This window comes from Microtus pennsylvanicus, chromosome 7 (assembly GCF_037038515.1).
Source record: "Microtus pennsylvanicus isolate mMicPen1 chromosome 7, mMicPen1.hap1, whole genome shotgun sequence".
Classification (NCBI taxonomy): domain Eukaryota; kingdom Metazoa; phylum Chordata; class Mammalia; order Rodentia; family Cricetidae; genus Microtus; species Microtus pennsylvanicus.
The window spans coordinates 24,490,656-24,506,586 of record NC_134585.1 but is presented as its reverse complement, the minus strand read 5'-3'; the positions used below and the strand labels follow the sequence as shown (position 1 = coordinate 24,506,586).

Genomic DNA, 15,931 nt, shown 5'->3' with positions numbered 1-15,931 from the left:
TGTAATATTCTTATACACCCATTCCTATCAATGCTAGGTTACAAACATTTTTAAAAGGGCTCTTGTAAAATTAAATTTGCATTTGTATTTAGGTTTGGAATCTCATTATCTTCTCTCCCACTCGAAGTCTTTTTCAACTCCACACAAGGTAAGTAGAACATAATAAACTATAAGCAAAAAACACCTGCTTAATTCACTTTTATTTCTTTATAATCTGAGCATTACGGTAATTAGGTAATTGATCCCCCAAGAACACTAAGAGAACAGGTGATGCTTCTCTTTTTGCCTCTTCTTTCATCCTTTATTTACCTCTGTCAAGGCCTAGTCATCAGATGCCTACCAGCTTCAGAATTTGTCCCCAACACTTGAATGAAACAGAAGAGGGTGCCAGTCTTCCCATGAATGGCCACTGCTGACGAACTTCTACTGTCACCAGAAACCACTTCCTTGCAAAATGACAGGTGGTGTGTAGGATGCGTGACTCTCGGGAGGTCAGGGGCTGGACTGCTTAAAAAGCGCTCACAGTCGCTTCTGAAAATTCACTAACAGAGCTTACTAACACAAACTGCTCCTGGCAGAGCTGAGGTGGCTGCTTGGCCAGTACAAGAACATTCTAAATAAGACTTTTTAGCTACTAATAAAAAGTTAATAGAATGAGTAACACAGTTGTTTCCTATGTACAAAGGTAACTATTTTGCAAGATATCTCATATATCTCCATAGGAGTCTTAATGTGAGCTCACTATCCTCACATCAGTGAAAACACGAAAGCCTGGCTAGGTCACTCAGTGCTGCAACAAGCTGGTAAGTGGCCAAGCTATTTATTTATTTAATTTTATAAATGTATTGAGTGTTAAGGGCAGAGCCTCACACATTCTAGGAAAGTACATATCAGTGAAATGTGACATTATTATTTTTACCTTTTTAAATAAAATACTAATATTAGGTTGGTTTTGATTTAGTTTTGAGACAAGATCTCACTCTATTGTCAGGCTGGCTTCAAACTCCTGTCTAAAGCAATTCTCCTGCATCAGCCTTCCCAAGCAGCTGGGACTGCAGGTATACCACCACATCCTAGCTTCTACTGCCTATCTCACAATAGAATGTTATATTAAGTAGTTCAGCAGGCCATGGCTACAACCTTCTTATATAAAATACAGAAAAAAAGAGGGTACTTAATTTTATAAGAAAGCTTACACTTTGAAATTAAAAAAAAAAAAAGAATGTGCCAGGTGGTAGTGGTACATCCCTTTAATCCCAGCACTCGGGAGGCAGAGGTGGGCAGATCTCTGTGAGTTCAAGGCCAGCCTGGTCTACAGAGTAAGTTCCAGGGCTTCACAGAGAAACCCTATCTCAGAAAGACCAAAAAAAAAAAAAAAAGAATTTATTTAAAATCATCAAACCTGAAGATTAGGTAGTATATGCTTACAGACTATAATAAAACAATTCTCTCTCTGTGCCATACAATTATATTCTGGCAGCTTAGAAGAAAGGTAAAATAACACGTTTACATGCCTATATATTATATATACTGAATGCATAATTTAACAGGGGCTATATCCATTATCTCATTTAGTTCTCACAAGGTAATAATAATAGCTATCTTTTACTGGGAATGTCTTCTAGCTAAGCTCTTTATTTTTACAGATTAATTAATTTTCACATCTATGCTTCAAGGCAGGGCTTCACCTGCTTTCTACATTAGGGAGTGAGGAAACCGAGGCTCAGAGCACTAAAGGTACTTGCCACAGATGAAACAGCGAATAAGGGATACAACCAATATTTAAAATCACCTCCCCACTAATAGCAAATTCTATGACCTTTATAATACTGTATCATAGTGATCTTTTGTATAACACAGAATTTCACTTTTGATTTTATTCCTTTAAAAGCACAGATTTGTATATGAACAGATTTCCTTTGGATTAGGGAAGAAACTAGTCTTTTTCAACTTTTAAATAAACATAAAAGTCTTCCGCAGGTTAATTATGGAACTGTTTTTATAACCTCCTAAATTTATAAATAGTTACTTGCTTCAAAAATTCAGGAACAAATTTTCTTATTTTGTTCCAAACAAAAACATATTTCACCAAGATGAAATATTATGCTTTATAATCTTTGTCAAAGAAGTTATTCCTTTCACTATGTCTGAAATAAAATTATGTCAAAGAAATTCTTTTTTTTCTTTTTTTTTTGTCAAAGAAATTCTATATGAAAATTTAGAGAACAATTGTAACAAATGCAATCACTAAAAAGAGAACTTGTTTAGTCTTTGTATCTTATTTTCCAGATTGGATTTCCCCAGAAAAAAAAAAATGTTTTAAAGACATACAGAATAAAAGCTGCAAAGCATGTACTTATTATAATAAAAATACTTTAATATTTCAAGTATACTAAAATTCGAGAAGTTGGTTGCTTCCCTAATCCACCTTGCTGTCCAGGCTCTTCATGGTTATGAGGTCAAGTGTCCTTAGAGAATGGCCTGTTGGAGCAATGAAGTAGAGGCACACGTGGATACGCGAGTCATGGTAGTTAAAAAGAGTGCGCTTGATCTTCAGTTCTTCCTGGAGATAGGCCTCAAATTGATCATCTATGTAATCAATTATTGGTTGGTAGCTGAAAAAAATAAGCATTTAAATATTTAATGCACATACCCATGCTATCTTAGTAAGGAACCTGTACAATTACAAAGTCTGAGGTCTCTATCTTCCAGTAAAATCAGTTAATATCTAAACCAACCAAAGAGTTAACTACAGTACTAACACACGATATGTACAATATACACACATGAAGGTAATTCTGTCAAAACATTAAGATAATCTAGCTCAGTGGTTCTCAACCTTCCTGATGCTGAAACCCTTTAATACAGTTCCCTAGTGTTGTGTGATGACCCTCAACTATAAGTGTATTTCATTGCTACTTTATAAGTGTAATTTTACTACTGTTATGAATCATAATGTAGATATTTGATATGCATGATATCTGATATGAGTGCAAAGTGGTCAGGACCCACAGATTGAGAACCACTGATCTAGTTAGAAATTGTATTAAGTTCATAAAGATTCATTTCTACATCTGTTCACATACTAGGTTCAGTTCTTTTAAGACTTTTACAACTGCCCCAAGCAGTTAAGAGCTTAACATATAATTAAAATAATGCATGGCATGTTGTTTAATTGGTTGAGAAAAGTAAAGGATATCAATTAAAATATGCAAGTCAAGGTGATTGACTTCCTGTTTTCAGTACATCTATAAGTCATGAAAAGCTTAGCCCACAAAAGAGGAAAGGCCAGTATCAGCTGAAAATACCTAACTGGTAATGCTGGCATGGTTTTATTTTCAGTGAATTAGAAGCAGGTCAATTATATCTTGGGCTCCATTTCTAGCCCAGATAACTTTCGCATTCCCTCTAGCTGTTTCAGTCTATTATTCATCCTTTGAAATACAAATCAAATCAGTGTACTTAAAAAACAGTATACTTAATCTCAGCTCATGATGACTTTGTCAACTTTCTACTTCATGTTGATATGATAAAGCACTGTTTATGCAACATTTTTGTATGTGTTCATGTGTGCAGGTCCCTATGTATGGAACCAGAGGACAACCTCAGGAGTCAAATGCCTTGTTTATTCAAAAGGGCATCTCATTGGTGTGGGGCTTGCAGATTGTGCAATACTGGCTGACCTGCAGGCCCCAAAGATCCTCAGTCTCCAACTTCCCAGCCCTGAAATTACAAACATGTGTCACTGTGCCCACTTTTTAAAAATTAATATGGGTTCTAGAAATAGACTCAGGTCATCATACTTTAGGACTTCACTGGGTAGGCTATCTCCCCAACCCTTCTACCTTTCTGCTGTTAACTAACTGCACTGAATAATCCAAGACCATAAATAAAACAATAGCAAGTCAAGCATTATGAAGATTTACAAAATAAAAGCTACCATAGAAACACCTATCTATCATGAAGATATTTTAATAGTTCAAAAACAGTTTCTTTCTTAATACTCCTTACTGCCTGGGCTCTGGACACTCCATGGACATCCTTGTAATTGTACAGAAGAGCTGTGAAAGTAACCTTATAGAATGTAGATAGACTGAATTATTTTATAATTGTCTGGTAATTCTAGTCCTTAGAGACCAGAACCTAAAACACAGAATAGTGTATTCCCCCACTATAGACAGCAAACAGTTGGGAAGAAAGCCAGTATCTTCATAATTCTGTTTTCTATAAGAATTAGCATAATACCTTCAACATTATAAGAACTAAGTTCATCATCAGAATGATTACTAACAACACCAAGAAAGGTTCCTTAGAATACTGGTCTAAATATGACTCAGTAATATTCCCTTTCAAAAAACCTGAACAGTAAAAATCTTTAAGTACATATTTTACATAAAAATTTCAAAGAAGCATTTGTTAATTACTTAAAATAGGTCAGTAATGACTTATTACACAGTCTAAATAACCAGAAATATTCATGCAGATGACTGTCTTAAGATTTTTCAAAAAATGAAACCATAGATACTGTTGGACAAATAAACAGAATTTCTTCTATAGTAATTTATCTTGTTTCTAATTTCAGTAAATAAAAAACACCATTTCAATGAGAAGACAGTGACTTAACTCACATCCTTAAAAAATACCAATGGCTCAACAAGTGTTAAGAAATCAAGGCCAAAACTGAAGAAAAAAAGGAAAACTAGAGAGTTAAGCAGATATAAACTGACATCCCCAGAAAAAGCCACATTCTACAGGCTGTATGACTGACTGATTAGCTGAAATGTTAAAGTTCCAGAATCCAATTATTTTTAGACTCCCTAAAGAGCTATTTACTACTTGCCTGTATGTCTGTCTGCCCTACCATCCTCAAGACAGTCAAGTCAGGTCAAGGGATGAAGGCCAAGAATGACATCGGAGCAGCAGAGGCCCTCAACTGACTTCACTCATTTACTGAAACCAACTTAACTGATATTCCCACCAGAGCATTTGAAAAGTATTTTGATTTGTGACTTTTATCTGTTCCTTTTGAAAAACTTCAAATGATTGGCCACATGGAAATATGTTATCTTGGACAAACTGAATCTGCGTTTCGGGACCAAAGTCATTCGCCTTTGGCTCCAAAAGAAACTATCTACCATTCACTCAGAGGTGAGAACTGTTTTTGCAACAGTGGTTTTAGGTACTCGATATGGCCAAAGCACAAACCATATTTGCTGGAGGAGTCACACAGATCAGGTGTCACAGCCCCTTGTGCCAACTACCTGGGACTGCCTCCTCGAACATGTGTTCTTTCTAGGGCTCAGACTTCGCTCGATTTGGTCAACCGTCCACTGTTTGTTCTGAGCTGGGTGTTAGGACGCCGTTTATTTAGATATCTTTCATGTTGTTTCAGAGCATTTGGCTTATTTTTGTTTGTTAGCAGAATGTTCAGCTTATTTGACGCAGGCAGCCTGTTCTTCTTGCATTCCTCAATTATTTAATTCAGGAAAGAGGAAATATTTGGAGGAAAACAGCCATGTGGTAATCCAGTTGGCTTTATGCTTGGTAATTTGTGTTGACCTTGCAAGTATTTGAGGAAAAATGAGAAAACTTAAGTAAAAATAAACATTTAATATTGTATACTGTTTGGGATTTTCCTCACACACTAAATTCAAGTCCTAGGTCACGAATGGGAAGCTTGCTGTAACTCAAAACTTAAAGCATCTAAAGGCAGAAAACAAGATAAAATTGGTGGCTCAAAATCAGTTACTTTTTAGAAACTATCTACATTAAAGGAGATGAGAAAGGACTAAATGCAGGTTTCACCCTGAAATAAAGCTTGTCTTATACAAGAAAGGAATCAGACAAACAGAAAACCCACATACCTCTCTTCTTTATTGATCTGGTCGCCAAACCCCACTGTATTCACAACGGTCAGTTTCAAGCGAACATTACTTTCCTGGAGTTCGTACGTCTGAGCTCTAAGTCTAACGCACGGACAAAAGTGTGAGGATTCAAGCTCTTCAAAATTAGTATTGAACAGTGTGTTAATCAGTGTGGACTTTCCAATTCCAGTCTCCCCTGAAAGAAACAGAGAGTCACTGGGAACAATCACACATCTAAACTTTAGCAGGGCAGCACAGCTGAAGCTGGTCTAAATCGCTAGGGGAACAATGACTACACATGCTACCCTACTCTGACCTCTGAAGAGAGCACTAAAAATTAAAAAAAAAAAAAAAAAAAAAAGGTTGAAGCTAAGCAAAACAAAACAAGTAGAATTTAAACGACTCATAAAATCCACAGAGCCATTAATCTTAGACACAAGAATCATCCTGCTTATACAAAGAAGGAAGCGAGCATAAGAGTATGAATTCTGAAAAACTGGAGGAGTAACTGGCACTCACCCACACAGAGAATGTTGAAACAGAAGCCTTGCTGAATGGATCTATCAACCAGCTGATCAGGTAAACTTTCAAAGCCAACATGGCCACACATAGTCAAGGAACGGGGATGGTCTTTTTTCTGAAGAAAAACCAAACAAGTAACTTTGATTTTATTATTTTTTATATTTAGTATTTTATTTAATTAATGTACAATATAGGCACACTTGAAAGAAAATATAATCTAACAAAGCAACTGAAGATTTCACGACTTCTACTTCTCACTGAAAAGTGGTTGAGTAAAATGGAGAAAACGGACACCAGTGCTGAGCCTCCCAAAACACTCATTTCTCATCTTTTATGTGACACAAGTCTAGCACAAATTTTGACATTAAAACATATGACCTCCAAAAAAAATGACCTCCAATTCCAAGAAAACATCCAAGTAAACTATGCATATTCACTGACAAAAATAAAGAATTTATGTCATCAGTTGTGGGAATAAAAGACAGTATTAGATTAACCCCACCCCCATCCAGACCAGGTACCAGCAATGGCCTCCTATACTGAGCCATCTAGTGATATATACTGATGAGTTAATTCAGGGGAATCCAGGTTTCCTGAACTTTAGTTGATAGTTTACTCTGATCCTATTTGTTGAATGCTTTTTTTGTCTGCTTTCTTATCATTTGTTTAAGGTATTCACTTTGTTTCCTTTGTTTGTGTTTGCTCTCAAACTTCTGAAAATGCCCCTGGGGTGCTTTAGTCTTTCCTGAGCAACTTTTTTTCTATTTTAAATAAACTCCAACTTGTCTTCATGCTGACTCATCCTGAAATTCAGGTCAAAGCAAGGATTTAGTTTTACCTGAGATAAGGTCCTAAAATATTAAGGGAACTCAGAGAAGACTGGAGCAGCCCTGGCTGTATAGCTTGTCAAGGAAGTATAGCATGAGAATCAGAAATTCTCCATGAGAGCACGGAACAGCTAGTCCAAATATAGGAGAGCAGCAACATGGGAACAAGAGAGGTGTGGGGAACCTGGCAAAGGCTCACCAATGGATGCAAATAACCTTAGGCAAAAACTATGGACCATAAGAAAAAACTAACAACCACCCCCCCCACACACACACACACAAAGAATAAAACCTCTGGAATCAGGCAAGAAAAGAAAAGCCTACGAAAGTTAAACAAAAGCACCATTGTGACTTTCACACCTCCTCAGTCTTGGACTCAAAAACAAAATAATATTCAACACAGCAGAGAAAATGTTCTTACAAGCATGTCGATGGTCTCAAACTGAGAAACTCCTCCATAAAACTGAGTCCTAACATAAGAAAAAGGTGGAGGGAAGCAGCAAGCCTAAAGACCAGAGCCTGATACCAGAACCCACATGGTAGAAGGACAGAACTGAGGGACAGATCTCTCTAGAGCGCGCTCTCTTTCTCCTCTTTCTCTCTCTCTCTCTCTCTCTCTCTCTCTCTCTCTCTCTCTCTCACACACACACACACACACACACACACACAAGTCTTAAACAGAAACACCAGTATCAATGAATAATATCTAATTCCTTTTCATTTCAGAGCCTAGCAACCTTCACTCTACTCACTTATGAATTGGCAAAATCAATACCAAAAAATAGTTACATTCCCTAAAGCAATCTACAGATTCACTGCAGTTCCATCAAAAATCCAATGATATTCTTCACAAAATTAGAACAAAAATCATAAAATTCATTTGAAGCATAAAAGACCCCAAACAGTCAAAGTGATTCTAAGTTACAAGTATCACAGAGCTTGTCTCAAATTATACTATATAAAAATAGTAAAAGAAACCACACAATACTGAACAAACACAGACAGGCAGACCAACAGAACAGTACAGAGAACCTAGACGTGAGAGAACACAGTTACAGTCACCTAATTTTTTGTTTGTTTTGTGTTCAAGACAGGGTTTCTCTCTAGCTTTGGGGTCTTGTCCAGGAACTCGCTCTGAAGACCAAACTGGCCTCAAACTCAGAGGTCCACTCTGTCTCCCCAGTGCTTGGATTAACGGCAAACAGTCACCTAATTTTATATAAGTATCAGAAACACATTTTCCTTTTAATAAAAGACAGACAGCCTCTTCTACAAATGATACTAGGAAAAAATGGATATAGTTCCGTGTAGACTTGCACAAAACCCTACTCAAAATGGCCAAAGACCTTAAAGAAAAGCCTGAAACTTTGACACTGTGAAAGGAAATGAGGCGATTACTTCAAGCAATAGGCATAGGCAATGACTTTCTGAGAAGGGTCCAACCAGCATAGAAAATAACGCAAGAATTGACAGATGGAATGGTCTGAGAGCTGGCTGAGAGGATTGGAGCGCCGCCCGCAGAGCCCGAGGTCGCCGGTTCGAGTCCCAGGTAAGGTAAGTCTGTACTGTGTGTGTTGTGATGTAATGTGTTTGTGTATGAATGTCTCTGTGCTATGTGCTGTGTGAGTGACGTCTGCTTGCATAATTAATCGGAAAAAAAAAGAATTGACAGATGGGAAAATTAAAAACTTGCGCAAAGCAAAGGAAACAGCTACCAGAGAAAACAGACAGGACATAGGCTCAGGTGTATACTTGAGTACTTGATTTCTGGCAGGTGGAGCTTTGGGGAAGTGTATGTCACTGGAGGTGGGCTTTGAGTACCACCTAATTCCTGTTTAGTTCTCTTTGTGCTTGTATTTGAGGATCTGAGCTCTCAGCTTCCTGTTCAGCCATATGCCTGCCTCCTGGCAGTGATGGACCCTTTTTTCTCTGGAACCATAAGCCAAATACACCCTTCTTTCTATAAGTTGTCTTGGCCATGTTGTTAGATTAATAGGTATTAAGAAGTATATTATTAATTATTACTATCTAGAATATATATAAATGTAAAAAACATTAAATATGAGTTTTTAACTTATCAAATGCTATAAAACTATGTTTATGACAAGGAATTAAATTTTTTTAATCTTCCCACCTTGTAAGACTTTAAAGCAAATGTTTTAGCACGCACACCCAAATACAGCAAACCCTTTTTATACTAAGGCTCTGCTATTTTGTGAGATTAAAGTGGCTGACTTCTTTCCCCGTCATTTTCTGTGTGTCCATTCCTTTAAGACTAGCCATCATGAGACTGAGGCTGGACGCTAATGGGGGGGGGGGGTCACCAACAGTTACCACTATCCACATTAGAATAAAAAGTCAAGTGCACTTTCTGTTCCCCTCGATTTATTCTGCTGAGGCAAGCAGGGCACACTCTTGACCAAGAGTAAACAGAGACACTTCGATTGGAGTAGTAGTCTTTGTGATCTCCAAACTTACTTCTAACATAAAGAACTGCAAAAATGAAATATAAAAAAATAAAATACAAAATAAAATAAAAAATATATAAAAGCTTTTAAATCAATAAACAGGCTCAGGAACTGAACAGATGATTCTCAAAAAGAATATAGATAATGGGCAATAAATACTTCCAGAAATTCAAACTAAACTGCTTTCAGATTCTGTCTCAACCCAGTCAGAAAGGCTGTCATCAAAACACTAAAAATTCCAGTAATGACTTGGGGAATGAGGAACCCTCATATTGCTGCTGAGACACAACATTATGTACATTAACATGGAATTTCCTCCAAAATACTAAAAAAACACAACTATGTGACCCAACTACACCACTCTTGTATTATATACCCAAAGGACTCTAGTCAACAAACCACCGACATAATGCATGCCCATGCCTATTCCTTCATCTATTCCTGTAATAGGCAGGAAAATGAAGCAGGCCAGGCATCCATTGATAGATGGACAATGTGTTAAATACACACAAACATATATTGTAACAATGCATTATGATGAAAATATTTCCTACATTCTAAGACTGGAATTTTTGCTGAGTTAATAATATACCTTGAGGTCATTTAAGCCTTAAAACTGCTTTCCAAACGAGTACTCAGCCTGTTCCTTTAATCTGCTTTTAAGAGAACAGCGCAGCAATCATCCTTACTTCCCTTGGATTCCCCGTGTAATTAACTTTTACAACCTAAACTAAGCATAGCTGTAATCTTAAATTATGTGCCCTTCCACACCCCAACCCAGAACAATGCATGTGTATCATTTTATGAAATCAGCAAATATAGAAGATGAAAGCAATCTTCTAAGTGAATAGCCACCATAAATGCTCAACACAACATTCAGATACAGATACTGATGGATGTCATAATACTGTTTGTTAAATGGGTAAGTTGAAGCCAGTGACGTCATCCCTTGTAAGACAGATTTCTGTAAAGTTTTCCACTCCTGCCCCATGTGATGCTTTCTGTGCAGCTCAATAAACCCAGCACATAAAACGCTGATTCTCTGTTAGAAGGATGGAGACACTGGGAACATAAAGTGGAGAATTCAAATAGGGCTTCAATGTGGATTAAATGAGTCCAAGGGAAAATGCTCTTATTTCTTTATTTAATGTGACAATGATGCAACGCTGATGACTCGTTAATTAACTCAAAGTTACTAATGCAATTAATCCATGCAATGTAAGTGGGATTTTATTCGGACATAAAGAAATAGGAAACATTTCCAGGAAAATGGATGGAACAGGAAATCAGTAAATAAGCTAAACTCAGAAAAATACCCTATTTTCTCTTGTATGAATCTAAGGAGGGGTGTGTGTGTGTGTGTGTGTGTGTGTGTGTGTGTGTGTGTGTTTAGGAAAAGGATCATCATGAGACAGAAGAAAGAAATCTTTTTTTTTTTTTGATTTTTCGAGACAGGGTTTCTCCGTAGCTTTTGGTTCCTGTCCTGGAACTAGCTCTTGTAGACCAGGCTGGTCTTGAACTCACAGAGATCCGCCTGCCTCTGCCTCCCGAGTGCTGGGATTAAAGGCGTGCGCCACCACCGCCCAGCTGGAGGAAGAAATCTTAACGTAAGGTGCAGGAATGATGGGCAATGGAATACGTGTGACAGAATTAGAGGGGAAAGAATCAGCAGGAAGGGGCAGGGTGATGGGAGTGCAGTAGGGCAGGGCAATGAATAAGAATGGAGTATATTGACACATATGCATGAAATTATCATGATGAAACCATTACTTTGTACGATGACTTGAAATTTTAAAAGGAAAAATATTGGGACTTTCTTGTATAACAGTATATTTATTCAACATATAGACTACTGCATTTTTTTTTTTTTGCTGAAGCATGCATGGACAATTCGTATATGGCAGTTCTGTTGAACTTGCCCATATTGGATTTCATGGTCTAAGTTGATGAGGACAATTGACCAGGCCTCTTCCTTAATGCATTAATATACACATACACAAATAATAAATTGTAAGCTCTCACTTGCAAGGAAAGGCAAGAACACTATTTTTATTTAGAAGACATTATAGGAATACAAAGAAATTAACTAGCTTGTTTTAGGAAATATTCTAATAAACCAAAGCAGTGCTCAGAATTAGGTACATCCCCTATAGAATGACAGGGGAAAACAGAAATATTATGTATATTCCTGTACCAGCATAGCTGGGAAGGCAGGGATAGTTACACGGAAACAAGCTTTTTAGTCAACCTATTAAAGTGTGTGTGTGTGTGTGTGTGTGTGTGTGTGTGTGTGTACAGAAGATCTATTATATATGCCACACTGTACTAATCCGCTTCCGGCGAGTAGGCTCCATTCCTGATTGCACAGAGGGCTGTTGTCTGGGACGCTGATCTGTAAGGTTTTTTTCCCCCTTAAAATAAATAACCTCTCTAATAATCTAATTCCAAACTGGTGTGGGATTGTTTGTGACTTACGCCTTCACAGTACTGTTATGTAAAATTGTCAAAAATAATAATAACAACAATAAAGGAGTATTACAAAAGCAGCTCTGATGCTTCCACTCCTGACTTCTTAGCATCGCAGGTATCTTCCTGTAAGGTTACCAGTCTCTCATTAATCCCTCTAGAGGAGATGTACAAATCTAAGTATGTATCTGTGCTGGACTCCTTTGTGTATCTAACAATAGCAGCCAATTCTTCAACACAACACTGTTTGTTGCTGTTGTTTTCTGAGTCTCCTCAAGAGATTGTTTCATGTAACATTATCTGATTGTATGACATAATGTTCTATTCTGTATTGTAGTGTATGCTTCTCTTTATTGAGATAGCACCCTTTGCTATTACTACAAATGTACTACGCTATAACAAATACCTTTGGCTCTATGTCTTACAAAGAGGAACCTTCTGCTATATCTAAGAAATTTTTACTAACTCAACTACCTACTAAACTACTTGTCACAAAATCTAATCACAATTCATTGCTGATTAAAAACTGAAAACCACTTTCTTGTTAGCATTTTTTTAAAAAGGCTTAAGTGGCATTGTTCTAGTACAGTTCAGAGAATGTGATGGGTGGTACTCACAGAAGAAACACATGCTCAGGTGTGAGCAGGTAATACATTTTATCAGGAAGTGACACTGAGCACTGAGTATCCTACTGATTTATCCATATTATCTAATCTAACGAAGGGACAAATATTTTCTTTGACACGAAATGAGAGACAATTTCAGATTTGTTCAGCCCAGCACACAAATATTATCCCAAATCTGGTACTTTTAATCTCTGGCATACTTGAGCAGCTCGAGACCGATAAATAAATCTTCTATTTCTCACCGGCTTACTTTCTCCAGATACAAAGTTCTGCCTCCCTGTTGGAGGGCAAGGATATGATTTATAATACTGTCTAACCTCTCCAGGGCCCAAGTCCGGAGCTTATGGGTAAGCTTTGGGTAAGCTCCACCACCCTTTGGTTAGTCTCTCTAGTCCTTGGGAATCTCTTCCCGACTCTGTTAAAAATCTGCCTCTCTAATCCACTCTCTCCAGCTCCTAATGAGTCTCTTCTCCATAAAACAGACTACAGATGTTTGAAAACACTCCTTCCCCGTCATCCTTCGATGATATAATAGGCTAATATCAGGGAAGCCAGGTCTCCCTAACTCACAGTACGACAAAGTAATTTCCAGAACATTTCAATTCCGTAGGTAATGCATAAAGAAACTGGAGAAAATTCAGATGCATTTTGTTAATCTTAGCACGTGAAAAGGCAAAACTTGTTTTGGAAACTCAACGGGATATGAAAATATTGATTTTTCTTGGGTCCCTTTCAATTCAGACTATAAGTTCTAGCAAAGCATCATGAAAGTATGATGTAGTGAAAATGAAGAATAAGTCACAGAAACCGCATGTAGAAGCATGATGGATTAATAAGGAGAGACACACTAAAACTGTATTTTGTTGTTGTGAGAATTAAATCAGATTTATTTGGGCCCTGTTCCATGCAGGCCAAATGATAGAAAAACTAGGCATTGAGAAGTTGCTGGTTTTACCAAGGCCAGGGAAAGAAAATAAAAGAGAAGCCAGAGAAGGGTAAGGAAGAAGAAATAATTATTCACAGAAACATCTTAAAATGGACCTTTTGGGGGCAAGGAGGGAAGGTGATACCAAGGAAACAGAAGAAAGTCTACCAATAACACACTCTTCACTTATTCCCTGAATGAACTAAATATTAATTTTTAAAAAGCCATCTATTTTAAATAAAGTGTAACCGACACCAGGCAATGTGGATCAAAGCTAAGTCAGTCAGTATTCTTGGGATATACAATAGTACATCTGAGACATATGCATATAATAGGATGAGCGCTGTAGTGTCAGAGAAAGAACTGTGGAAGAAAAAGCTCCTCCCCACTCCAGCCAGCAAATAAAGCACAGAGGGAAGAAGAAGTGACAAACAAAACTGTAGACATAGATGTATGGCAGCAAAGTTGTGAAGAACTGTCACTCAGGCCTCAGGAATCCCCAGGCAAGCACAAGGACGACCGCAGAGGAGGTGACGCTGCAGAGTGCTGCAGAAACTTGACAAGTGCTTCATGAGTCACAAACTAAGGTCACTGCGTGGATGTTACGATAAGCAGGAAAGAAAATAGGATATGAATTGGCATAGTTTGATGCAATTTTAGCGGAGGTAGGGGAGAAAAATATCCCAAGAGCCTAGGCAGGTGAATAAAACTACAGGCAAGTGTTGCACAACCATAAACACCTTTTCTATCTTAATTAAGCATGCATTGTGACTATAACTTTTGTAGTTTGTAATAAAATTACCACATTTCATTCTTTTCTCACAATTTCATAAATAAATTTTTTCCTTCCCATATTTATCTTTACAATCCTAGCATGTGATTTTATGTTCTTCCCGTTCTAAGTATTTAAGAAAAGTCTACTTTTTCACTTAAAGGAAGCCCTTTATAGCTGCCTCTCCTTGGCATATCCAAACATGTCACTATGTTTTATTTTATTTTTATGTGTAGTGGTGTGCTGTCTGCATGTACATCTATACACCATGTGTCTGTCTGGTACCCACTGGGATTAGAAGAGGGCACTGGACACACTGGAACTGGAGTTACAGGTGCTTGTGAGCCATGGATGTGCTCAGAAACAAACCTAGGTCCTCTGAAAGAGAAACTATATTAACCACTGACATCTCTCCAGGACCAGCATTATTACTTTTGCACTTTGGGATTAGTAAGTCAGTAAGAGTTTCTTGTGGACAACCACCAATACTTTTCACAGTCAATAACAAAGATCTATTAAGTATCAATGGGTAATGTGTTAGCACTGAGTTACAGTTCACTCAAGAGTCACAGGTCATCTAACAAAAACCCAGCACCAGGCAAATGAAGCACTCATTTGAGTGGTTGGTCAGAGGTCAGAGTTGTCAAGAGACCCCCCAAAAAATTACAGGCTTTTGTCCATTGTCCTTGGTTGCTCCCCAAAGGTGAATGGTAAGTTCCTATTGCTGAAGACAGCATGCACTTCATACACAGGTCTAGGAGACCTGAGCTAGATCTGACATGAAAGCCCCCTCCCTGAGGACTAACTTTCGTGGTACCAGAAGGCACAATGCAAAAATCTGAAAGAGATAAGCAACCGAAAGTTCTATCCAATTACTTGTCACAGGTAATCCCGTATAATAGAAAGGTGATGGATTTGTTACTTTTCTCCTTGCAGTAATAAAATACCTAGCAAAAGCAACTTAAGGATGGGTTTGTTTAGGCTCACAGTTTCAGCGTAGTCAGTCATGAGGGGAAATCACGGTGGCAGGGTGGCTAAGGCAGTATGTGCAGTCATGAAGCAGGAAGAGATGAATGCTGGCCCTTAGCTTGCTTTCTCCTTTATACTCACTATGGGTCCCCAGCCCATGGGATGGTGCCCTACACACTCAGGATGTGTTTCTTGTTCATTTAGATCTTTCTGCAAACACCCTCATAAATGTGTGGTGATTATAAATCCTATCATGGGATAATGAAAATTAGTTATCATAGGAGACCAAAAAATAATTTAAGGTCAAAAACATTTAGTGAGAGTGTTGATGTGCTTTTCCTCCATCCGGCACAAGAGTGGATCCTAGAGACAATCTGGTTGGTATTAAGTGTGGAATTGTGCCAGGAAAGGATTTTGAAGCAGAAGGAGCAGATGTGCAAGGGAATGATTCTAAACGGTGGTAATAATGAACTCAAAGGGGACTAAAAGGGA

The 15,931-nt window shown here is 37.7% G+C and overlaps 1 protein-coding gene across 2 annotated transcripts in view; it reads right to left on the bottom strand.

Moving 5' to 3' along the window:
* Positions 1-15,931, bottom strand: part of Septin10 (septin 10) — a 40,295-nt gene that overhangs the window by 18,457 nt on the left and 5,907 nt on the right. For both annotated transcript variants that reach the window (XM_075980220.1, XM_075980219.1), the window contains exons 2-4: positions 6,384-6,501; positions 5,865-6,060; positions 2,429-2,615 (exon numbers count right to left, since the gene is read on the bottom strand). In XM_075980220.1, the coding sequence (XP_075836335.1) occupies positions 2,429-2,615; positions 5,865-6,060; positions 6,384-6,501 (501 nt within the window). The remainder of the gene's footprint in view (positions 1-2,428; positions 2,616-5,864; positions 6,061-6,383; positions 6,502-15,931) is intronic.